We start from the raw sequence: 26,104 nt of genomic DNA, 5'->3' as shown, positions 1-26,104 counted from the left end.
GAGCTTGTAGACCAGACATTTTGCTTGCGCTCTACATCGTAAGAAGGAGCATACCTTAAGCATGACTGGGGGCTCTACCATCCACCCATCCCTCCCAGTTTATGAGTGAACCATAAATCTACAGTCATACACAGTAACATTCAAAAGAATAAAGTGGCTCAGGAGACAGAGCAACCACCTGGGAGCCCGAACACTCCTGGTTCGATTCCAGGCTTCCAAGTGTCCTTGAGCAGGAAACTGAACCCATATGCTTCCGATGAGCAGGTTGGTGCCTTGCATGGTGTGTGTCACCGCATTGTTGCACATTGTGTTACGTTGTAGTGTGCGTGTGAATGGGTGAATATGACGTACTGTAATTGCCAAGTGCATTTGAGCCAAGTGCATTTGAGCGGTCGAAAATAATAGAAAAAGCACTATATAAATGCAGTCCATTTACCCGTAGGGTCCCATTTTCACACTTGATAAAAGTCAAATTGAGAAAGGAGCATTATTGCATACATAATGCACCCCCTATCACCCTGCCCCTTCCACCTGTGACATGCTGCATGCTACAGAAAAGCAGTGAGGGCATGATGATGCGTTATCTCAATGGGATGGTATGCAGACGGCTGAGTAAAGAGGATGCTTGCAGGATCAGACAGGCCGATGGAAAAGGGTAAGGTGTTAAAGGAAGCAGGGAGATCAATCTGAGGAGGCATTAATCAGCACCAGGGGAGGGTGATGGGACATAGATAGATGACCATGGCGTGCCGACAGTGTCGTGCTCTTCTGTAGTACTGCCACGATGACAACACTCTTCCGTTGTGTTCTGGATGGTGCACGAGGCTGGTGGCCGTTCTAAAACAACACCAGGGGGATGCTGCAGGACAGAAATGGCTGAAGATGTTTCGGGACGATATCGGCCTACTTCCCCATCACTCCTCACGGAGAGATGAGTGTGTTTGATTGCGCGTACGACTTGTGAAATAGGAAGCACCGGTGTTGCTTATCTGACTTTGGCCATCGCCTATATTTCAGTGGAACGTAGAAATGAATGGTCCATTGAAGTTACTAAGGGAACAAATTAACTGTATTCATCTACTGTAGACTATTATTTAGATTAGGTATTGAACCCTCATCATCACTGATGAACAGAAGTAAATATGATTCTGTGATGTGTCTAAAAAAATGGAAAGTATGAAATGTGAGATATTTTTTATCTCCTGTAAAAATGCTTGTCTGACTACTTTAAGCCGTTACAATGTACAGTGTACACCCTGACTGAGTGAAGCCCAACACACACCGTCTGTGAAGCGGGTGCGCAGCGACGCGGCACAGTATTGCCGCGCGTCATAGCCGCACAGCAACACCCACAGGATGGGGCGCGGCTGGCCAGCCACGCCCACGGATTCCCGGATGGAGGCCGCGCGGCAACACCTGGAAAATAGAACAGCGGCGTATCGGAGCGTCAGGCGAGGCGTGAAAGCGCGCCAGCGCGCGTCTGCCGCCGCCGGTGTGGGATAGGTTCTTTGAAAATAACGGAGGCGGCTTTTTTGACGCGTGGCGTTCACAGACGGTGTGTGTTGGGCTTGACTTGCATTCATTTTGGACACATGTTATTTACAGATTGTGAGGATGGGCTTTTGAAAATGTTATTCATCTTACAATGATGACCCCTCGAGACATGAAAATGTCAAATGTAGCAATCGAGAACACTTCACAATGCACGGTGGCTATTGTGGCTATATAGTGCCCGATATTGTGTACACAACAACCACAGGGTTACACAATATCACACACAATAATGCCCCTGTACAGTGCCTCCATGTGCAATGTCTAACTCAAAAAGAAAAACTAGAAATGAAGTAACACATTGATTGTATCTTTTATATACTGTAGCTCTATAATGCCAGTGTAATCTCTTTCTGGTATACCACTGATTATCAACCCCACAGCTAACGCGCTGGAAAACCACATTCTAATTTGTTTGCGCAGCAGTAATAGGTACTGGTTTGGCATAAGAGAGCACTGAACTGTTAAAAAAAACAGAATTCTTAGTACTTGGTGTGCTGTTCTCATTCGGAGAAGGCACAAGGTTTCAAGAACTCCCCTGCTCTCTCACCTATAAGCTAGTAAGATCTCTGTCAGAGTTTTTTTTTATGTGTACTTGGGCACTCACTGAGGGCTGTTTTGTCCACTGTCCAAATCATGATTAGAATACACATCAGAAAGCCTCTGTGTGCCTTTGAGGACTGCACTTTAAAAAGAGGGGCAGAGTGTTTTTTTGCCCCTCCAGGAGCAGAAGAGGGGATTTGAGCCCTCTCTGTGGTCTATAGAAGTAGCACTATGTCGGGGATCTGTGTCTCCCCTCAGAACGGAGTTTCCATGGCTCCTTTTCCTTTTGCACTTTGATAAATGGAAGCTCTTAGGCTCTGTGTCAGACTTCTCCACCCGGGGGGACTTCTCCCTCCACCCACCTCTATCCCCCCCCCCCCCCCTCTGCCATGCCATTCGCTCCTATGGGTGAAAAATGACTTGAGAGGGCATGGTGGGTTCCCAGTGCTGTGACTGGAGAGTGGAACACCCAGAGAGGCACATGTTTGTCCCTAGTGGACTTATGAGTCAACACTTCCTCCTAATGGCCTCTCTCAATTTACCTCTGTGACCTTGAAGCAGAGCTGAGAGGGCTGAGAGGGCGTCTCCCAAATCAAACTGCTTCAAGTTGAAATAAGTAGAAAGTGAGACTGTGGAATCAACCTGTGCCGCCAATCAACAGTGGCTCAGCACTAATTGAGCTTACGGGGGCTTATAGGGTTTATCTTAATGGCTTCTGCTGCAATGCAAATTTGAACTGGTCCTGAAGCCTAATCTGTGCTCCGTCCTACGACGGTGTCGAGCGGTGGATTCACAAGCTCACAACGTGCTGCATTCCGTGAGGCATTGTCAGCTTGTGGATCTGCTATTTTTGTAGCGCAACACCCTCCTACGACAAAGTATAAAATCGGGCTTAAGAGGGGGTGGGGGGGCTGGCAGAGGAGAGGATTAGAAGGTATATCCATAAATAAGCAAGAACACATAAATCCATCATCCGTTGTGTTGGCACAGCTGATGGAGGGAGGAGGAGTGTTTGTTCGAAGTGGCGGGTCAGAGGTCGGCCAGGGAGAGGAGGGATTTTTCACTCATTCACGCCGGCTCTGTCTCATTATTCAGCGTTGCACTAAGCCCCCCCACCCACCACCCTGCCCCATCCCCTCTTAACCTCTGTTGTAACCACTGACCACCAGCACCACTGTCAACCCTCACAACCCGCCCCAAGCCAAGCCAAGCCCTCACCCACCCACCCACTGCCAGCTCCACCATGGCTTACAACAACAAACATGGCTTCATCATCATTACAGGGGCTTCAAGCATCTGCCTAACCGCAATCTCACACACGCATGCACGCGCGCACACACACACACACACACACACACACGCACACGCACACGCCCACACACACACACACACACACACACACACACACACACACACACAAACACACAAACAAACACAAACACGTGCATACAATGGCTTGTTATGGGCCCAGACAGCGTCTCTGGGATAGAGCATTTTATAAACAAACTGAGGAGTGAACCCACTGTTTTCTGTGTAACGGTTTTAGACATACAAGGTTTCCACATAACAGTGAAGATTTTATACTAGCAAAACCTCCTCTCCCCTCTTGACCATTTCCCACCTGGAGTCTTCAGCATGTCTCCATAATCCTTGACCTCCCCCTCTCTCAAATCATCTCACCCAGAGCCCTGTCTCCTCCTCTCCGGTCCTTGTGCTCTGTGGCCCCCATGGCCCTGACGGCCCCCAGAGATAATCCTTATTATGCTGAAGCGTGTAAAGGACAAGAATGATCCTTCACGTTCAGGCCCTTGTGACCTCTGACCAGCTGTGCGGTCGCAGGGCTGTTGGGAAGACGGTGAGGGGCTGGGGGAGGGTATGAGGGCTCATTTGGTTCCTTTGCTATGCTCTTCTGAGTTAAATTAACACCAAGTATTTGACCTTGTTCTGGGTTAGAATGCCCCATTTTTGGCTGGAATTCAGCAGCTCAACTGTCTGTTTGAAACTGGCAGCCTTTTTGCCTCACCATGTCGAAGGGTTAGATTAACAAATATACAAATATATAAATACATACACCTTCAACTTAATTCTTTCTCTACCAGGTCCGTATATACATACCCCTCAGCTATGGGACGTTATTTGCTAAGTACATATAAATATGTACAATATATATATATGGCAATATGTGAATATTAATAATATTCACATAACGTGAAATGAATGGACATATTAAAAGTGAAATAAAATGTGTGTTCCAATAATAATAATATAATTTTCCATAACTGTCTTAGACTCTTGGTTGGGGGCAGATTTTGGAAATGGCATTTGACATTTGCCATATAATGCTCTCAATGCTCCACATGACGTTGTCAGTGTTGTTTAAGGGGGATCAGGCTCTGCCAGTGGGCCCAATTGATTGCCAAGTACACTTTTCAGTTTGCAGTCTTCACACACAGGCACATACACAGATCTCCACGTGGGACACCGGCTGACAGTTAAAACGGGTGCTATGGCAACGTATATCATATCATTAGGTTCCCAAGTTGCATCGTTCCCAAGTAGGCCGGTGGCCGACTGCGACGGGCACGTACGCTGACGGGTGCTATGACAACGTATATCATTAGGTTCCCAAGTTGCATCATTCCCAAGTAGGCCGGTGGCCGACTGCGACGGGCACGTACAGGTCTAGTAAATATAATTGCCAAAAGCACATCACTCACAACCCCTCTGCCATCCTGACTATGGACCAGCCCAATTACAAATCTTGCTGCTGTGTTTGCACATTGTTGTACTTCGCCCAGCAGATATGGGAGTTTTTTGTCATTAGTCATGTTTTCAAAATCTCTGTGGGTGATTGTAATCTGTGGGAAGTATGTGTCTCTGATGTCTTGGTACAGTGGACAGATGGTTAGGAAGTGTAGCTCGGTTTCCACTTCATTTTGTGTGCAGTGCGTGCATAGTCTGTCTTCTCTCGGGATACAGGTCTGCCTATGACGGCCTTTCTCGATGTGCTGAGTCTGTACCTACCTAGTTAAGATTTGTCTTTGTTTTGGGTCGGTTACAGTGCTCAGGTATTCTGCCACAGTGTATTTACTGTTTAGGGCCAGATAGCATTCTAGTTTACTCTGCTTTTGTGTTGCTTCTTTCCAATTACACTGGAAACACATACCAGGTACTGTTAAACATTCAATCAAACTCAACTCATTATAGGCCTATTGCACTCTTAACCTATATCAATATTGCATTGCTCTTAAATGTCATTTGCACTTGCCAATCACAAAACACCAACATTTGTTTCCCCATGTGGAACTCGTTGGCTGAGCTCTTGTCAGCTTAGCTAAACAGGAAGCAAGTCAATGTATTCAATGTAGACTCTGCTGTGCAAATTATGTTGTGAAAGTTACTAAAGTACGTGCCAATATGTTGTGCAATTAATCAATTAAATCAATCAGGGTTACAAATACATGCAAATAAGTAACAGGACCTCGATCTCCACAGTATCAAAATGTATAATATTACGTATATTTGCTGTGCAAATAATGAAGCATACATGAGGTTTGCTTGTCATTTTGTACTACATTTTGGAAGCTATTTGAATTACTGTAAGTGTAAGTAAAGTCAAACGTTTTGCAACCTCTTGTCTGGAAGGTTTATCAATGTTGCACACTTTTATATTCAAAATGTCCCAGGCCACACCATTATCCCATTGACCACTTAAACATTATAAATTGGCACACATATATATAATCCTTTTACTTGGAACATAGGTCAAACTTGAACTTGTTGGATGAACATTCTGGCTGGCTCACACACAGCTCTTGGTCAATTGTTTTCTCTCTCTCTCTCTCTCTCTCTCTCTCTCTCTCTCTCTCTCTCTCTCTCTCCTCTCTCTCTCTCTCTCTCTCTCTCTCTCTCTCTCTCCTCTCTCTCTCCTCTCTCTCCTCTCTCTCTCTCTCTCTCTCTCCTCTCTCTCTCTCTCTCTCTCTCTCTCTCCTCTCTCTCTCTCTCTCTCTCTCTCTCTCTCTCTCTCTCTCTCTCTCTCTCTCTCTCTCTCTCTCTCTCTCTCTCTCTCTCTCTCTCTCTCTCTCTCTCTCTCTCTCTCTCTCTCTCTCTCTCTCTCTCTCTCTCTCTTTTAAGTCAGGTGTTCAGGTAGGTTGTCTGTGGTGGTTGGGTATTCCTTTGAAGCACTCAATCAAAAACTCTTGCTGTATTTAATTTCCAAACCATTTCCAAGCCTTATTTCCAGTCTTTGATGGAAGCTGAGGGGAAATAAAAGGCACATTTCTACCCAGAGTTTAAATGCTGAGAAATACAAAGCAGAGGTGATTGAATGTCCAGTACAGGCGAGATCGGGAGACATCTCAAATATTCCTTTCTCCACATGGTGCTGGCAGAGAACACGTTTTGATTAGAACCTGTGCAGTTTACCAGTGATTGTTAGAAGTTTTTCATTTCTATCTTACATTTGCTGGCTCATTTCATTCACATGGGGGAAAATCCACCATGTATGCCAGTATTGCACACCACTCCTCATCTGCAAGCAGTTCTGCATAATTTTATTTTGATTTATCTGCAGTTATCCACTTAAACCCTATACTTTGTTGGCCGCAGTCTCCCAAGGATCGACCCCTGTCCTTTTTTCCTATTCCAATAAATCTGTGGTTAATAAGCTTTGTAATTCCTCCCTCAGTTCATAATGTATACACACACACGGCAAACTGTCCAGTAGTAGACTGTTGATCTGCTGTACAAGGTGGTGAACAGGTGGCTTTTCAATGGTCTTGCTTTTATAAAGTTAACAGTGCTTAGCACTTAATCCAATACATCTGACAGCTCAGTAACCAGCACCTCATGATGAAAAAGCAATAATGTCTGCATGGTCATCAGTACACTGACGCAGTTTTTTCCAGCTTAAGCATCATTGCTCCAAATACTTCAATGTCAAAAACTTCCACTATTGTTATTTCTGCTAAATAGAAAGGTCTCTCTGACATCTCCATCAATTAATCTCACATCTGCTTACAACACTTACTGACGATTTGTTAAGCTACAATGCAAATTTTCCACTATAGTCACTATTTTCTGTCTCCCAAAACTCTCAATTGTCTGCAGACATTTATCATTAATGCATCTGCATCATGTGTGTGTGTGTGTGTGTGTGTGTGTGTGTGTGTGTGTGTGTGTGTGTGTGTGTGTGTGTGTGTGTGTGTGTGTGTGTGTGTGTGTGTGCCCATGCCCAGTGCCCACACTCAGTCAGGTTAAGTTCAAAAGTTGAGGCAGACTGGGGGAAACAAAGTAAATGAGCTGACCTTCACTGTCAGTATGTCAAGAGAGCCTCAATCCACTTCTCCCTGACGCTTTAATTAACCTTTCCTGTCATCCACCAGTGCAGAAATAGATTTGTTATAATCTCCTGTTTGCACTCGGGAAGTTAACACTGCTGAAATCAATGTTCCTCCTCTTGATTTGTGCATTGGGGAGACAGCTGTCCCTGGTTTGATGCTGTGAGGAGCACAAGGCTCTGCTGCGCTGTTTCCTTGCAGACACATTCATGCGCACGCACGCACGCACGCACGCACGCACGCACGCACGCACGCACGCACGCACGCACGCACACACACACACACGCACACACGCACACACACACACGCAGGCATGTACCCCACCTAATAGTGTTGGTGCCGGGCAGAAAACCTCATCCATTCATGTTTCTACATAAATGAATGTCCTATTTTATAAAGCGTAGAAGTGTATACTCGTATTGTATGACTGATCTCATGATTTGTTTTTGCGTTTTTACCTTTATTGACATGCCCAAAATGTGTGGTTGACACATCTGTCTGTGCAGAAATATATATTGAACCAATTAACAAGACCTTTTGACTAAAGTCTAAGCTACGTTGGATCACAGGTTTTTTTTTTTTTTTTTTTTTCAGAAAAAAAAAAAAAAAGTTTTCGGACATACAAGGTTTCCGTCCCACAGCAACAACACACACACACACACGCACAGTGTGATTGTCTATCTGCGTGCGTGCGTCAGTTGGAGGCAGAAGAGCGTGAAGTGTATCAGAGTGAAAGCATCCGGTAGCTGTGAGATAAGACATACAGTAATCTGGCACCAATTATTTCTTCTTGACAGGCTGAGGTAAGCAGCAATCAGCTGCAGTGTGACATGTGTTCTGAGTCACTAGTCCCTGGCCCCAGCGGGTAGCGACAGCCTGATTATGATTTTGTCGATGGGAGGCAAACGCAAAGCTTTGACAGGCCCCGGCGATAAGGCTCCGCTACCTGTCGCTCTGCCCCTCTGATGTCCCCCGATGTCCTCTGTGTGTCCTTACACCAGTTATACTGTACCGAGGGCTAATGTGTATGTTAAGCACTTAAACCCTGTGCACTTAGTTGACCGAATTACCCCTACTTTTTCCCTCTATATACAGTACCAAATTTATTTTGTGGAAAAAGCCAATCTACAAGTTAACAACAGGGTGCGTTGCTCATTGATATAGAAACCTAGTAAAAGCGTATACAGATGCCCCAGAGCCAGACGAGGCCTCTTCCTTTTTATGTCTATGGCGTTGCTACCCGTTGTAAATCAGCTATTTTGCCAGAATGGTCGCAGAATGTTAACCTATTATGAAATGCCCAGAATATAGGGAAGCCAGGGTTTAAAGTTAGGAATTTGAGGTTTGCAATGTCTATTCAGTCGCTTTCATTATTCAATCCCGCAAGTGTCCATTTACAGTATCCCTTACAACTACGGTGAAACTTGTACACTGTGAAACAAGCTTCTAAATTATCTGAAAACCTTTATTTGTACTTTTTGTGTTAAAAGCGCTCAAACTTTCTTCATTCCTGCCTTGATCTCCTTACACCCCCCCTCTCTTCTTCCCTTTCTTGTATTTCTTGGAAGAATGACACGATGGGAACAATGCACAAAAACACATTTCACCCACCTTTTACTTTAAAACTGTGACAATAAAGTTGATTCTGGTTCAGAATCCATGGATATATATCTTTGCCGCGCGTTCCAACTAATACAACCGTCCATATTCACAGGTGGGAAATCGATTGGGGCATGTGATCTCTGTCACTGCACCCACGGCCGGGCAAACGTTACACAAGCCGATCAAGAGCAGCACCACCAGACTATTTGTCAACAATTAGACTGCTGGACAAGAACTATATAGGTCTGGTGACACTGCACAGACTGAACTCTTGTTTTAATAGAGATTCCAGTTTATATATACACGTAGGCTACATCAACTATTTTTTATTATTCTTTGCATACATTGTATCATGTAGATTAGTCATGTACTATACGCACTTTATGTTTTTCTTTTGACTTTAATCTTTTAACTGCAATGATGAGCCTGCACAACCAAGACTTTCACCCATGTCACTTGTATTGTAATGTGATGTGGCAATAAAGATTGATTCTGATTCAACTACACGTTAGTCACAGCACCTGTTCAGAAGGGAACAGAACTGGGAGGCATAGCATGTTCCTTCCTCCTCATGTTATACGTCAGGTGTCATGGGTTAACCTCCTCACTGTCAGGTGAAAATAAGCAGCTGGCGATGTCACGTGTATCGGAGGAGACACACAGTTGTCTACATCCTCCCTCCCCAAGACCAAGTAGCTGTCAGCAGTGACAATGATTGAATGGGGCAATTAGGAAACATGACTCAATGTCGAGAATTTTTGAAAAATTGTAAAGAGATCATTAAAAAAAAGAAAGTTGTCTGCTAATGTGGGCATGGCATGAAATGTATATATATATACAGACCATGTTTATTGCTCACTGTTGGCAAAGAGAGCAATACATACATACAGACTCATATTACATTGTATGGCGTTTATGGAGAGACGAGCCATAGCAAGGTGAGAGCACACCTCTGCTTCATGAGACATGAGGGAAGCTGAGCATTCAGACAGCGTGCCAATTCCGATTCCTGGGCAAGAATGAGGGATTTTCTGGTTGTCTGCATCCTCGAATACCCTCTCCCCACCCCCCTATAGAGTGCAGGCAGATTGCCTGCACTGATAGTGGCCTTTACACTGTGGGGGTGCTGCCTGGCTCCTCTGCGTTCCGTGTGTGTGTGTGTGTGTGTGTGTGTGTGTGTGTGTGTGTGTGTGTGTGTGTGTGTGTGTGTGTGTGTGTGTGTGTGTGTGTGTGTGTGTGTGTGTGTGTGTGTGTGTGTGTGTGTGTGTGTGTGTGTGTGTGTGTGTGTGTGTGTGTGTGTGTGTGTGTGTGTGTGTGTGCGACTGTGTGTGCGTGCGTGTGCGCATGTGTGCACAGTCATACCCTCATAGGTACATGCATATAAGAATGCATGCATCAAGGATACCAAGTTACCCTGGCTAGCTGCGCCGGGTTGCACATGGTCAGCCAGCAGGCCACATAGTTTGGCTGCTCCACAGTGTGGAGAATGACCAGAGTGCAGAAAGATCACATCAACAGGTGGACAGACGGCAGGCTCAGTTTCCCAGCAGATGTCATTCACACGCTGGAGTGCATTAGCAATAGATAATGTCTGTTTAGCTGGTTTCACGCTATTGTGATTTATTTTGTATTGTTTTAGTGTAGCCAATTATTTTTTTACCTCAAATTTCTCCCATGCCCACACATTTCTGTGATGCCACCTGGCAGTGAGGAGCCTCCCCGGGAGGATGTAATGCTTCCGTCCTACTCCTCCCGTTCCACAACCACCACCCCAGCCCAAAGGAGTCACTATCGCAGCGACAAAAGATCACCCTCCCCACCCAGCTTCCCTTCCACGAACACGGCCGGTTGTGTTCGTATAGATAGATGCTTGGCCATGTCAGATGCACCGTGGTGGATTCAAAGCCCAAACACTCCACCATGGTGGACACTGCAACACCCGCGCAACGCTATTGTGGTGTTATCCACAAATCTCTTTGTCAGCAATATTTTGTGCTGTACACATTTTTTTCAGCTCTTTGAACATTGAGGTGTGCTCACACTCTAACACACACACTTGCACGCACGCATGCACACACGCGCGCACGCGCGCGCATGCACACACACACACACACACACACACACACACACACACACACACACACACACACACACACACACACACACACACACACACACACACACACACACACACACACACACGTACTCATACAGACAAAGAGAGAAAGGGAATTAAGTTGCTTCTGTCTGCCTCAGGGTCTGGTAATGATTGGCCTTGAAGGGATCCTTGGTGAAATAAAGCAGATCATATGCTTGCCATGGGCAGGAACTCGCGTCCTATCATTGCATGAATTTACGATTACCGGTTGGCTCTAAATAATACTATTTAACTCCATGTCAAGGCTATGTTTTGTTTCTGTGATCCCTCTTACTTTCAGAGGGCAACATTAAACTTCGTCAGACAGGAGGAGTAATATCGAGAAGATGGATTTATCTGAGACTACAGACCACGTAGGCATAGATGATTGTCTTCGCTGTAACCCTACCTACCAGGAATGTGCACAGCAGACTCGTATGCCAAGACGTTTTCTTTCTTTCTTCTTTCTTTTTTGATTTAAATTTAAACGTAGCCAGAGAACTTTTTCAGGATCTGTTAATGGTATTTCATTCTCAGAGCGAGTTTGCTTTGGAAAAGAAAGCTTCGAAGGAACAATGTATATTTCAAGTGGGAAGTGCAGGGTAGCTCGCCAAAAAACTAAATTGCATGACAAAGCCAGCTTGCAAAACAAACCACAGAATACCAGTAGTGGTCAATGTGATAGGTAATTACTGTACATGTATTTTTGTTGTATTTTACATTAGTATCCCATTCATTTCTGGCAGAATCCGAAGCAATTGAATGATAGACTGTTCCGAAATGTCAATAGCCTCTCTCAATATCTAGAATGCTGTAGTCCATGTTCTATCTTGTTTCACCCTTGACCTGGAAAAGTATAAGCATTTTAGAACATTTTCATATTTCAGTTAGGTAGGATGCTTGGTGCCGTGCCTGAATACAGTTGCCCTCCCCAGCACTCAGCTTTCACATTCATAATATAGCTCCATACAGCACACTTGGTCCACACTTAAATACAGTAGGCAGCGATATGAACCTACTTGGTTTGCAATCCACTATATAATGAAGAAGAGTACATTGGCATCATCAACTATTAACATTTCTATATGTTGTCACTCCAAATACTCCCATTGGATTTCTTGGCATTTTGTGTTGTGTCCGGTTGTGATTGTATGTTTTCAAGCAAGCATTTAATGTCTTCAGTAGATCAGATGTGAAAGCCTCCTTATCAACCAATTCCCAGACTGAGTTCAGGACACTCCTGACCTATTGGCTTTTGCCTGCAATTAAGTTGCTTTGAGGCAGTCGTGTCATTTCACCCAGGATTAGCTGAGATCTGACCCATACTGATCAAAATGCTCTGTTATCGATCAAATGATCCTCAGTTATTGATCAAGTGATCCTGAGTGATGGTTAGACAAAGATAAGGTCAGTGGAAGAGCTGTGGCACGTTGTTGGACAGGTTGTTAAAGTGATTTACTCTGAAAGTATCCGTAAGGGTCTGTTTAACCATTTTTTAGTTAAATTAACACTATGGATTTAGCTATGTATTGACCTGACACAACTGATGTTTCTAGGAGTGAGTGATTTATTTTAATTTGTTTGTCTAGCCAACTAGTCTTTGTGCTGCTTGCCCAACTACCTGTCTCTCTGTATCTCTGATAACCTTGAAGTTATTGTGACCTACAGTAAGTCCTGATATAAGGTTATTCCTCTCAGATTGCAACTAGCTGTGACTAGTACTAGTGCTCTCCTAAATGTGGGATGTCACCATGGTGCTGGCCCTGCCAGAGGAGCTACAGGGGTAGTGCCTGGTCGCTGAGGGGGACCCACAGGAATCCTGCTGGTGGTCTGTGCATGGGGGGGCTCAGAGCCTCAGACTAGACCCCTGGGTGTTTACCAATGAAGGGAGAGGGAGCTCAAGGTTCCTGTGCACAGCGAAAACCTTTTTTACACTCTTGTTATGTTACTGTGTGTCTGTGCTGTTTGTGTGTGAGTATGGTTTAAGATATCCAGTGCGGATGTGATTCGTCATCGGGCTGCCATCGATGCCTGCACCTGTGTCCTTGCTCTCTAGTTACTGAACTGCTCAATGCAATGAATCTCTCTATCTCTCTCCCCACCCCACCCCCCTCTTTCTGTTGGTCTCTATGGACATTTCTGAAGCAAGTGTGTTCGGATATGCCTTATGAGAGGTAAATATACATGACCACCCATGTTTGCTATATTAACTTCCGCACTGAGCACAACAACACTACACCGTGGCAGTAGCACTTCACAGCTCCAGAATGAGCTCAACACACCAACAGCTGAGGAGCCTTTCACTTGGGGATTCGTGTCCTTTACAGCACAGCACGGTACAGTACAGTACTTCTGCGGTTAAGAACATTTAGATTCTCCCACATTTCCAACTGTGTAAACAGACTATCTGTTTACATTTGGACAGATGTCGGGGAAAGCTGTTGTATGGACTCCTGTTCATCCAGGAGTCAGTTTCCAAACTTTCTCCCATAGATGCAATGGACCTTACCATCAGCGGGAGGGGGTAGGGGTTGTCTAGTGGCAACAGCGGGATAGATTGTCCGAACCTGACAGAGTGGAAAATGAACAGGGCTCTCCTCTGTGTCATCGGGGACCGGACCAACTCAAGAGCAAGGTCAACTTTGACCTTCCCCTCCAAGCTTTGGGTGAAGACTTACCTTAGAGAGATGGGAAGAAAGATGGAGAGAGACCGATCAGGTTCTCTGGTTGCTTGCATCCAACGCTGGATGCAAGCGACCATGAAGAAATGTTCATATACAACTTTCAATCTCGAATCACAGGTTTGACAGGGACATTGCTGGCCACATACTGTACATTCGGTATTGTATTAATATTGCATGTATGCACAAATTGTGCACGCACGCACGCACGCACGCACGCACGCACGCACGCACACACACACACACACACACACACACACACACACGCTAACACACACACACACACACACACACACACACACACACACACACACACACACACACACACACACACACGCTAACACACACACACACACACACACACACACACACACACACACACACACACTCTCATACACAAATACTCCCAGACACATTCTCACAATACATGCAGGTACATGCACATACACACACATGTGAAACACACATAATGATAACACACTCACACACACATAAACGTGAGTGATCTGCCATTAAGGGGCCGCATGTGTGAGCCATTTGAGACCAATTTCATTTCCAAATTGTTTAAACGGCGAAATGGAAGCCATACAACAGCGAGCGGAGCCTCGTGGACACCGTGGGGGGTTGCGTGAAGAGATGTGAGCGAACCCTGGAGAAGGAAACACTCTGCACAGCATCAACTCTGCTGTCATGAGGACGTAGGATTTAAAAAGGATTCACAGGAGCACAAAAAAAACATAGCAGTAGCAGTTGTGGGCAACGCCTGTGACTTTTATTTTATTTGAGTTCACTTTGCATGATGTGTGTGTGCTGCTCACACCGCACTCCCTTGGGGGGGTCAGCAATACAGCAGCCAAAAGGGAAGGCGATTTGCTGGACGCAGTGGACGGTTCCCGAGATACACACTCACATACACACACACACATCGTTGCTGTCAGTTAAAAAAACGTTCCTTTTTTAATTATTATTACTAGGGCGGTGCCCGTGGGGAAAGGCCTACTTGGAACGATGCAAGTTGGAAATGCATTCCCCACTCAGTTATTATGTCTGTCTCCCTTTTATGCCCATATTTGGAGTTCTTTATCAGGCATGCCCATACAGTATGTGGAGTCAATGCAGATGTCAGAACAGGCCAGTTCCATATATGGAGATTTATCTCAATAGGCTAATTTGGGCCCTGTCTAGGGCCCGGGCAGGGGCCCTGTCCAGAGCCTCTAGAGCGGTGCCCGTTGGGCACTGGCCTGGAACTATGTAAGTTGGAAATGCATGCCCCACGCATTTATTATGTGTCCCAGGCATGCCCAAATATGGAGCCTATGCAGATGTCAGAATGATGCCAGAACAGGCCAGCTCCAGGCTCAGGCCAGCTCCATATATGGACCCTGGGCAGCGGCCCTGTCCAGACCCAGGCAGAGGACTTTTTGGGGCGGTACTGGACAACCGTGGGACTGACTGACTCGACACCGGCCTGCGGTGGTGTGGAACACGTGTGTCGAATTTGAAATCGTGGGGCGAACAGTTATCGAGTTATGTGGATTGTACACATACAGTTGGAGGCCATCGATATTGTCCTTTTCTTTTTGCTGAGGTGTGCGTGATCTGCGCAAAACAGTTAACCCATTTTGGGCGGGAACCCCTTTTGGTGTTTTAAACATTATGTTATAATTTAGCTATTGAAAAATAGCAGATCTACAAGCTCATAGCGCGCCACCGAGTGACGCGCTACGAGCTTGTAGGTCTGCTATTTTTGAAAAATCGTGAAAATATTTATTTCAGAAAACTGGAGGATTTAGAAGGATTTTTTTTAAATTTTGAGGTCAGGCCTAAATGGGTCAAATGATAAGGGACAATATCGGTGGCACCCAACTGTACGTACAGACAGAGACTTGGTTCATTTATAGATGGATGGATTTTAAGCCATTGTGAGCTTGTAGATCTGCTATTTTCATAACTTCTTTTGTGCCACCCTCTTGTATAAAGAAGTAGGGCATTAATTTACAACAAAACGTTGATATATGGAGATACAGGGTTTCTGCCTGACGACTCACTCACAGAGATGTGCGGAATTTATAGATGAGGTTAACGAGGGGAGGGGAGGCGCTGAGGTGGGCGGCCAGACGGTCGGGTCCCAAACATTAACCGATATGTGCCCCCCCCCGGTAATAGAATAGAATAGAAGACATGTAAGCTGACTCCAGCTCTTATGTTGTAGGGCCACCTGTAGAGATCCAAGCACAGATGGAGGGGCGGGGGGGTCAGAACAGGCCACAATTAACCCATTTAGGCCTGACGTCGAGTTTTCTTTTTTTTTCTGAAATAATTATTTTCACGATTTTTCAAAAATAGCAGACCTACAAGCTCGTAGTGCGCCACTCGGTGGCGCGCTATGAGCTTGTAGATCTGGTATTTCTCAACAGCTAAATTATAACATAATGTTTAAAACACCAAAAGGGGTTCCCGCCCAAAATGGATTAAATGGCCATTTTATAGTCTTCTGTTTTCTCGTCTCATACAGCAGCACGTACAGTAGAGTAATTTACCGCTTGTCTGTAACCCTTCACCAAAAAATGTGGAACACATCTGCACTGTAAGATCCTCGTAAAATGAATTTGTGGGGAAAAGTTACTAAGTGCATGTACTCAGAGTAAGTATAATTCTGAGTTACTTTTACTTTACCTGAGTATTTACTTTTATCAACTCTTTATACTTCTACTCGTCTACATCTCAGAGGCAAATATTGTACTTTTTAATCCACTACAATTGTTTGACGAGTTAATTAGTTACCAGTTACTTTGCAGATTTAGATTATTATTACAAAACAACCATTTTAGCTCTATTTTAATACTCTACAAGCTGACAAGGCATCTATTTTTTGTGGGTATTTAAGTATATGCCAATACTTTTCCTAGTCAAGTACAAGTTTGAATAGAGGAGTTTTACATTTAACTGAACATGTCTACACTTTGGTATTGAGTAAAGAATCTGAGTCTTGAGTGTACCACACACAGAGTACATGTATTGGGCAAATGTTGCCAGTCTGCTTTAAACCAGTCCTAGCCTGCAGGTTTTTGCCAGTCCACAAGCCCCATAATAGCAGGCTGTGATGGTTGAAATGACTTACAAAATAAACTGGCATCTAAGTGACAGACAGCTACTGTAAATTCAGTTAGGAGAATCTGAGGAACAGATTTGGAACATGGTTTTTACAAGCGGTTTGCATAACGTGTGTGTGTGTGTGTGTGTGTGTGTGTGTGTGTGTGTGTGTGTGTGTGTGTGTGTGTGTGTGTGTGTGTGTGTGTGTGTGTGTGTGTGTGTATGCGTGCGTGTGCGTGCGTGTCCAGATTTGTTTGGCAAAGAGTAAACGGAGAGAACATGATTGTCAGAAATAAGAATAAATGCATTTTCATGCTTTTGGCACACAAAGTGGCCTAAAAATCCAGTGCCAAAAGTGAACTGCCTACGCAAATCTCCTGCTACCATGTCTGTGTCTGTGGTCTGTTTCTCGATTTGTTTTGTGTTCTTTAGCTCCATGGCTAAAGATTAAAAACAATGCTCTCTAGAGCTTGACCGATATATAACGGTCTGGCCGGTCATTATGTGACTTTTTTTACACCAGTGTATCGGTAATTATACAGCCTATATGTGTCCCGATTTGTAACCACATCCAGCCTGGCATCCCCAATTTGGGCATGTCGTAATAGCCTAACAAAATACTATTTTAATTATAGCCCAAAATCTCTCAAAATTTGTCGATCCAAGAGCTCAAAATGTGTCACGTTGTCACACATTTGTGAGCTTTTTAGATCTGATTTTTTTTTATAAATATAGCTTAAGTGATTAAATACAATTGGATTGTGTTTATTTTATTGTTTATTTTTATTCAAAGGTATGGTTTTGGTTTTGTTTCTTTTCTTTTGCTTACAAAATGTTCACAAATGGATTATAAAATAGTTTTAGTTATATATTGACAAAATCAGTCTAAACACCTGTAATCGATGGTCTAGCGCTCTTCAAAATTGGAATCAGCATCGGATCCAAGAATTTGACACTATTCTGACATTAATCTTTCCCTCTCTTGTTGTGTTTTCCCAGAGCTGAGGTCCACTGGAACTGCCCACCATTTCTCCTTCCTGCTCAACTCCACGGACTACCGGATCCTTCGCATGGACGAGGACCACGATCGCATGTACGTGGGCAGCAAGGACTATATCCTGTCGCTGGATCTGCATGACATCAACAAGGAGCCTCTCATCGTAAGAGTCCGGTGCAAACACACATGATCCCAGAACTGAGGAACGTGAGGTTGTTTTGTGTTTAGATCTAACCTTGTCTGCTGTCCTCAGATCCACTGGCCCGTGCCCCCGCAGAGAAAGACGGAATGTGTCTTGTCAGGGAAGGACACAAATGTAAGTAAAGTACGCTCATATCACATATCAAATAACTACATTATTGTTTGTTTGTTCTTCTTTTCAAACAGTCCTTTTAAGCAATTATTTGGCTTATAAAGGCAAAGTAAGACTAAACACTGATGGTCGCTAATTAGAAAAAGGCACAGCTGTAAACCCCCAGCATGATTGACCCGCAGCGGGCCTGTACTTGATTTTGTTTGCAATTACGCGATACAGTAATCACGTAGCATTTTATTAGACTAGAATGTTTTCAGAGAATCTTTGGAATTTTATGTGTGAATGTGATGAGGAGGCCTTTAAAGTGTCCTCCAATGCGTGATGAGCTGCAGAGTCTTTATTTACCATTGCTGCATTCTTGATTGCTGATTGCATACAGCTGCCACCAATTAAACTCTAGCGGGAATTTGGAAGCTGTGACACTCAAGCACTGAGTGCAAGGCCAGTGTGTTATCGCATAAAAGGCTAATCCCGAAACACATGAACCTTTTATCCCTATTCTGGGAAGGTCATAATACGAAAACATTCAGTGATCTTGTAGATTGTAGATTGAAGATTTGATGTTAAAAGGAAACAAGCATGGGGCCATGTACGTACGTACAGTATACTTTTGGGATCAAAGTTATATACTGTCGGACTCACAGTAAGTGGTTAACCTGGCCAACAGATCAGAAAGATCTCTGAATCGGCTACATTCTTAATCCATTTATCAGAAAATAAACAAATGTCATCTTTTTCACACAATAATCCCTTTGACCAGGGGGTCATCATCAGATAATGTGAATTACAGCTACAGGCTACAGCTCTGCACAGCGACTAGGCAAATTGGTTAATACAATTTGCACGCAGGCACGCAGGCAGGCACGCACGCACGCACGCACGCACGCACGCACGCACGCACGCACGTACGCACGCACGCACACACACAGACAGACATCCACATGGCTTCCTCCCCACAATGGGTACCAAGGAGGTGGGGATTTGTAGGTGGGCATCCACACTGAGCTCCAGGGAGTGATGATTGCTTTCTGGATAATAACTCTGCTGGTGCCCACAGAGCAGGGTGTTAGTTATCCAACTAGAATGTTCATTTGGATGCGCTCGCTGACCCGCACCTCTCACAGCCTCTTCCACTACATTGTAGTGGAACCCCTCTATGTGTGCATGTGCATGCGCTTGGACGCACCTGTGTGTGTGTGTGTGTGTGTGTGTGTGTGTGTGTGTGTGTGTGTGTGTGTGTGCGTGTGTGTGTGCGTGCGTGCATGTGCGCGTGTGTGTATGTGTGTGCGTGCGTGCGTGCGTGCGTGAGTGAGAGAGGGAGGTGCAGGGGCTGGAATTTCATCACTAAAATAAGAAATAAGATTGGGTGCTGCTGGGAGATGCTGTCTCTTTAGGGGATGACAGATGATGACAATTCAGCAGCAATCCAGAGGCCATGTGGGTTCAGGCAGGAGGTCAGAGGCAATCATCCCATCCATGCTCTCTGTGGGGGAACACGACAATGTGTGCAATAGAATATCACACACACACACACACGCACGCACGCACGCACGCACACGCGAACGCGAACGCGCGCCCTAATGGAGCCCCACACACACACACACACACACACACACACACACATGCGCGAACGCGCGCCCTAATGGAGCCCCACACACACACACACACACACACACACACACACACACACACACTCTCACACACACACACACACACACACAGAAATGACGAGATGTGCATCTGTCATGTCGCTGAGATTTGCCAAAATAGCTTATCCCCCCTTCCTACACACAATCTCTTTTGTGCATGGTACTCTTTTTTTGGCCAGCTGTCATCACCAGCAGCGTTGCGCCCTGGGATGGGAGGCTGACCAGGGGTGTGTGTGTGTGTGTGTGTGTGTGTGTGTGTGTGTGTGTGTGTGTGTGTGTGTGTGTGTGTGTGTGTGTGTGTGTGTGTGTGTGTGTGTGTGTGTGTGTGTGTGTGTGTGTGTGTGTGTGTGTGTGTGTGTGTGTGTGTGTGTGTGTGTGTGTGTGTGTGTGTGTGCGCGCCCATTGGTAGAGCATGTGTGTGCATGCGTGCACGCGTTGGTAGAGTATCCAGACAGCTGGGAGAGACAGATAAAGACAGATAAACACCCCCGTCTGTCTGCAACGTTCAAACTGTCCCTGCTCTACCTTTCTCTTCTAAATTAAAAAACAAACTATATTATTATAATACTGTATATTATATCAATTATTTTTACTATTTAATTAGAAATGTTTAAGTAAATACAGAATGAAACTACCATGTGCAAATATTAAGCAATGTTTTGTGAATTCTGCAAACTTGATGCAACAAGCATGCGTGTTTTCAGACAATGTAACGCACAGTTACATTTTGTCTGAAAACACGCAAGCTTGCAATATACAGCCACAGAGCTTGTAAAACGGTATGTATTGTGTGCTGATGTGCATCCTGAGTCAGGTCAACTGCAGAGAGAACCAAACACACCCTCAACAACAATGAAAATGATAGATGGCAGAGCCAAGGAGAAGGAACATTAACTACTAACCCTATATACTTAGTTGACCGGGGTCCCCCAGGGCTCAATAATGAGTCCCTTCCTTTTTTCTCTCAACACCAAATCTCTTTGCCAAAAATTCTAGAGTCCTTATTCTTCACCCCAGAATGGGGACACTCGGATTAGAGATTATCTACTTAATGAATAGGTCACAATGCATTGACATTTTTTTTGATCGTCTTTTACGATCGTCTTTTACGATCATTGGATTTTCATGCAAATTAATCCGTTCAGGTTTCATTTTGAGAGCTAATGGGAAACTGCTCTGATCCTGTTGACCTGTTGCATGCTCTGCTTCAGGGGGAATGCGGGAACTTCATCCGTCTGATCGAACCGTGGAACCGGACCCACCTGTATGTGTGTGGAACAGGAGCGTACAACCCCATCTGCACCTTCGTGGACCGAGGACGCAGGTCACAGGTAATGGGACACTCTCCAGGGCATCCTTGGAGACACATTGACCTTCTAGTTTCTCCTTTCTTTAAGCAACATATCTGTCTTATCAATCTGAGGTCAGAGGAACAGCTTGTGTTCCTCGCTCTCCTCCGTCCTCGCGACGGGCTCCGCTTTCCTCCCCGTCATTTTCCGCTTCTTGGCTTTCATTGATTTCTCTGCTGTTTCACGGTCTGCGGGACTCAAAGAAAAGCACATAGTCAGTCCTCTCTTAGGTCTCCATTATTTCAGCGAAATTGCACTTGGTGAACGAGCCAAGGCTATGTTCAGACTGGCACCCCAAATCAGATTAACCCATTCAGGCCTGACGTCGAAATTTAAAAAAAAAAGTTTTCTAAATCATGACAATTTTCGGAAAGATTTGAGGCACATTTTAACGATTTTTCAAAAATAGCAGACCTACAAGTTCATAGCGCGCCACTCGGTGGCGCGCTATGAGCTTGTAGATCTGCTATTTTTCAATAGCTAAATTATAACAATGTTTAAAACACCAAAAGGGGTTCCCGCCCAAAATAGGTTAATGGTTAATGCGGTTAAACGCTAACGTGACATGGATGCGTTCCAGGTCTCAATGGATTAATTTGGCCTATCCTAGGCTAGAATGGAATCTGATTAGTTATATCAAGTCTGGAATAGCAGACAAACACATGGAAACCGATTTTGGCGACATCAGATTTGAACCACATGGTCTGAGATGAAATTCAAATCTTAATCTAACCACTTCGGCCAGGTAGCATCTGTGTAATTTTAGATGAGTCTGTTTAGATTTGTTTTTCAGAATTGGCCTCAGGTCTAAATGGGCTTAAGATGTGTACGAGTCTCGACACTTGGACACCGAAGCGTGAATTAAAGGTCCTCATATGACGCTGTTGCTTGAATTAAAGGTCCTCATATGACGCTGTTGCTTGGCCGACCTGCAAGCAAACTTGTGAGATTCTAGATCAGCTCTTTTGGCACGCGACATTGTTGTACAACAGATTAGAAGACGTAAAGCATCACACACAGGCCTGTCATCACCACAACAACCAATCCAGATACAGTAGGTTGATGATGTCTGAATACAAATCAGTGGATTAATTGAATACATGGGACCACAATGGAAACAAGTCCCCAGGACCTTTTTGTGTTAGTGAATGTGTTAGTGAATAAAGTATTCAATCAATGCAAATAACAGTGTGGACGCTAAAGCAGCTTTAGCAGGTTAAGTTAAAGCTCAGATTTGAGAAACAAATCGGATTTGTCTGCATTCTGTTTTCTGAATAAAGCCAAACTGCTGCCACAGAAAGTGACAGTATTCCAGTACTGCTGGGAATAGCATGTTGACAGCATATCCAAAGCAACTCCCCCCCCCCCCCCCCCTCGTTCACCTGTTTATAAGCAGTAAGAGCCTGTGGCCCGTCGGCTCGGGAAGCCTCTGAAAGGCCATCCGTCTCCGAAAGGCCATCATTACTGATGGCCTTTCATCCATCATCATCCTTGTAGTTCAACCCACCCTCCACACCCTCCCTTCCTCCCTCCCGCCTTCCCTGCACGACGACTTACATCCACTACGCCGGCTGTTTAGTCTCACTGTTTAAATGAAGGGTTAAGATTTCAGCCCCATTCCTGTCACTCAGCATGTCCCCCGAGGCCTTTTGTTGCTTTTGCACTGTAACGGTTTTTCTACCACGAGAGTGGCGATGAGAGTGGTTGTAAACAGAGACCATTAGTTAGGAGGACATCGTCCTATTTGTTAGAACAGAAAGGGTTCCCACTTCCCACTTGAGTCTGTCAGCGTCTCGTGGCGCTTCTGAGACGGCCTCCCTTCTTTTCTCTGTTATCTGTTATCCGGTTTATTTTAGAGCTTGTTTTGCTTGCGTTCTGTAGTCTGTACCATCACTGTTGTGTTCTGTATAGTTCCTGAATTGCACTGGTCAGTATCTACAAAATGTCCATTATATCTATGGGAGGACTTGACTAAGTTGCTTTTAATTGGAATTTGTAAAATATTCTTTTAAAGTTTTAGAATTCAGTTATTAGGAGTCATAGGCTGCTGTACTTTCTTTTCAACAACAACAAAATAAGCTTTGATTCTGCATGCACCTGCATGGGATTGGTTTGCACGTACATTGGTTTGATGTACTGTACCAACTTTAACAGTGTGAAATCTGTCTAATCATGAACTCTGATGGATGTGGTTTACTAACTAATGGATGTCGATCTCTTGACTTCAGTCACTTCAGTTTCCCTCTTTTCCCTTTATAGTCTTTATGGCCTTGAGTTGAAATACTTCTCTCTGTCATGTTTCTTTTTTATTTATTTTTTTGGTCTCTGGCATTTCATTTTCGGGCTTTTTTTCTGTCCTCTTCGTGATCACACCATCAGAGGATCTGGAATCTGGAGCGTTGATTTTTGGTAATCAAACGGCCCCCTGTGGTCCCCTGTGTCTCTGTTATAGGGGTCCCTCTACCTACAAGCCCCCCAGTCTGGAGGGAGAACGAGTCGGGCTGTGGACTCCACAACTACAGGGCCTATGGAGGCAAAGGTGGGCTGGTTGTAGCTTTGATGCCCACCTGGAGTAGGCTGCTGCTAGTTACTGTTCAGTCTATTGAGCTGTACTGGGGGGTCATTGTTCTATCCAAAGTGTTAGGTATTGAACAATATGTCACCGTTTCCACAAAGGTTACAACATTGTGTCCAAAATCAATATGGACACAAGCGCTCCTGCCTCCTGTGTCACCGAGTCGTTTAATATGGTTGCTGTCGGGTGGAAACCTTGTATGCCCAAAACTATTACGTACTTTTTAGGGAATGGGAAAAAATTTGCATCCAATGTAATTACTTTTGTCACTGACTCTTGTTAATACTTTTCATTGTGTTCAAGTTTATAAAAATCCACATACGGACCACTCTCAACCCGGCATCTGGGGTTTCAGCAAGTCTTTCCTAAAATGGCTGAAATAGCTGATCTACAAACTTGTGTAAAATATTGGGCTTTGGTTAATGTGCTACTGTGTGTAGCACATTAAATTAATGGACGGAGCCAAATTGTAATACCAGAAAACAACCAAACTATTTTTTAAATGTACTGTATTTATTTTATGTAGAGTTTTTTATAGCCTGAGGTTAGCAGCATTGCACCGAGAGTGATTTATGTGTTGTAGTGTACAGAATGGAGCTGTCATCCTTCAGTATCACGACAAAGTTTATAAACACAAGAAGAATGGCTACAAACTCCAGTTTTTCCACTACTCTGAATTCCCCCTGCATATACCTGTCCTGTCTGGCAATACTGGTCTCCTCCTGACATATTCTCTATTAGTAGCCACATGCCCAGTGCAAGAACAGATTCTCAATGAAACATATGGTTCAAGATGGTCCTTTTGTACTGTGGAATGAGTTCCCATCCACACCACTAACATAGAACATAATAGAAGCATGGCGAATGAGTTGTGGATTTCTCTCTGCGTTTTCCTGTTAACTGGCCTTGTATGGTTTCTGTACAGATCTAACAGAGTTACAGTGCGAGTGTCTCTGTTGTTCAGCACAAATTGACCCACTAGATCAGTGTTTCTCGAACATTTTAGCTCGTGTCTCCCCAGGAGTCGGGAAATTCTATTGAAAATAGCCGATCTAAAACCTCACAATTGTGATACGTGGAGAGCTTTCCACTACGTTTTAAAATTATTTAATTTTTGTAATGGAATTCATTTCCCAGTCAGTCAGTCAGTCAGTCAGTCAGTCAGTCAGTCAGAGTATCACTCCAAATCCCCATACATGGGGAAATCCCCCATATATGGTGCCCAGGTCTCGTGACATCACGTGACATCATCGGGGATGATAGTAAATCAGGGATCATATTATAATTAGGCATAGACTAACGCCTCTTTCCCAACTGGTATTGTTAACCTTGGGGCAAGACACAAAACCAGATTGTGAAATGTATTTACCAGCTATAAACTATTGCCATAGTAAATGCGACCTGCTATCACAATGAAGCCCATATATGGAGATCCCTGATGTCATCAATATTTGTAGTCAGAACCTGTTCGGACATTCCATATGTTGATCCTTCCCCATCTTTTCTTTTCTTTTTTTTCTTTTTTTTTTAACAGGGACAATGCAAAAAACAGTTGAGTTGTACATAGGGTTTGTAGCCACGGCTAATTTGCAACCCCAGTCCCTGGTTAGGCCTTTCGATACAAATATGATCTTCCTATATTAAAAAAAATAAATCCATCCTTCCTCTTCGATGTTTCCCTTTTGACTGATACCTGTCCATTTAAACTCTAGACAGGCCTGCCCCAAAGTTATTTGTGCAGCTGTGCCCGGCAGCCGGCGAAAACTAGAGTTCTCAACAGGCCCGAAAATTAAGGCCCGGCTCTACCTGGGCCCTCATCAAACCCTGTACTTCACCATCATCATCATCACTGTTTTTATGAAAGATTTATGAAGTATGAATTAGGGCTTAATACTTTTAAATTAACCGTCCATATATACTGCGCAATAGGGAGAGACCCATACCCTATCACAGTCACTTTGTCTGTTTAATATTTTACACGTTTGATTCAGCTAATAACCCAAACTGAACATAACTATAATATCCTTTGTCGCTAACGTGTTTCATTCAGAGGAGGTCTGCCTGCCCCCAGAAAGGCAATTTTTCTAATGCACACTAAATCTACTAAATGGAAACAATAGAATTATTAATGACGTGCTTAATCCTTTGTTATTTCAGGAATACATTTTTCGTCTGGAGCCTGGCAAAGTGGATTCTGGGAAAGGCAAATGTCCTTATGACCCCAAACTCAACAGTGTTTCAGCATTAATCAGTAAGTACTTGTTCTTCCTTG

General features: G+C 44.3%; 1 protein-coding gene across 3 annotated transcripts in view; it reads left to right on the top strand.

Moving 5' to 3' along the window:
- The window catches only part of LOC306930135 (semaphorin-3F-like), an 82,056-nt gene that overhangs the window by 31,173 nt on the left and 24,779 nt on the right, over nucleotides 1-26,104 (top strand). For 2 of the 3 annotated variants that reach the window (XM_079510884.1, XM_079510886.1), the window contains 5 exons: nucleotides 17,946-18,106; nucleotides 18,197-18,259; nucleotides 21,120-21,239; nucleotides 23,710-23,796; nucleotides 25,990-26,083. In XM_079510884.1, the coding sequence (XP_079367010.1) occupies nucleotides 17,946-18,106; nucleotides 18,197-18,259; nucleotides 21,120-21,239; nucleotides 23,710-23,796; nucleotides 25,990-26,083 (525 nt within the window). The remainder of the gene's footprint in view (nucleotides 1-17,945; nucleotides 18,107-18,196; nucleotides 18,260-21,119; nucleotides 21,240-23,709; nucleotides 23,797-25,989; nucleotides 26,084-26,104) is intronic. The other variant, XM_079510885.1, reaches the window with a different exon arrangement.

This window comes from Electrona antarctica (assembly GCF_951216825.1).
Source record: "Electrona antarctica genome assembly, chromosome: 9".
Taxonomy (NCBI): Eukaryota; Metazoa; Chordata; class Actinopteri; order Myctophiformes; family Myctophidae; genus Electrona; species Electrona antarctica.
This window is presented reverse-complemented; position numbering and strand designations above follow the sequence as displayed.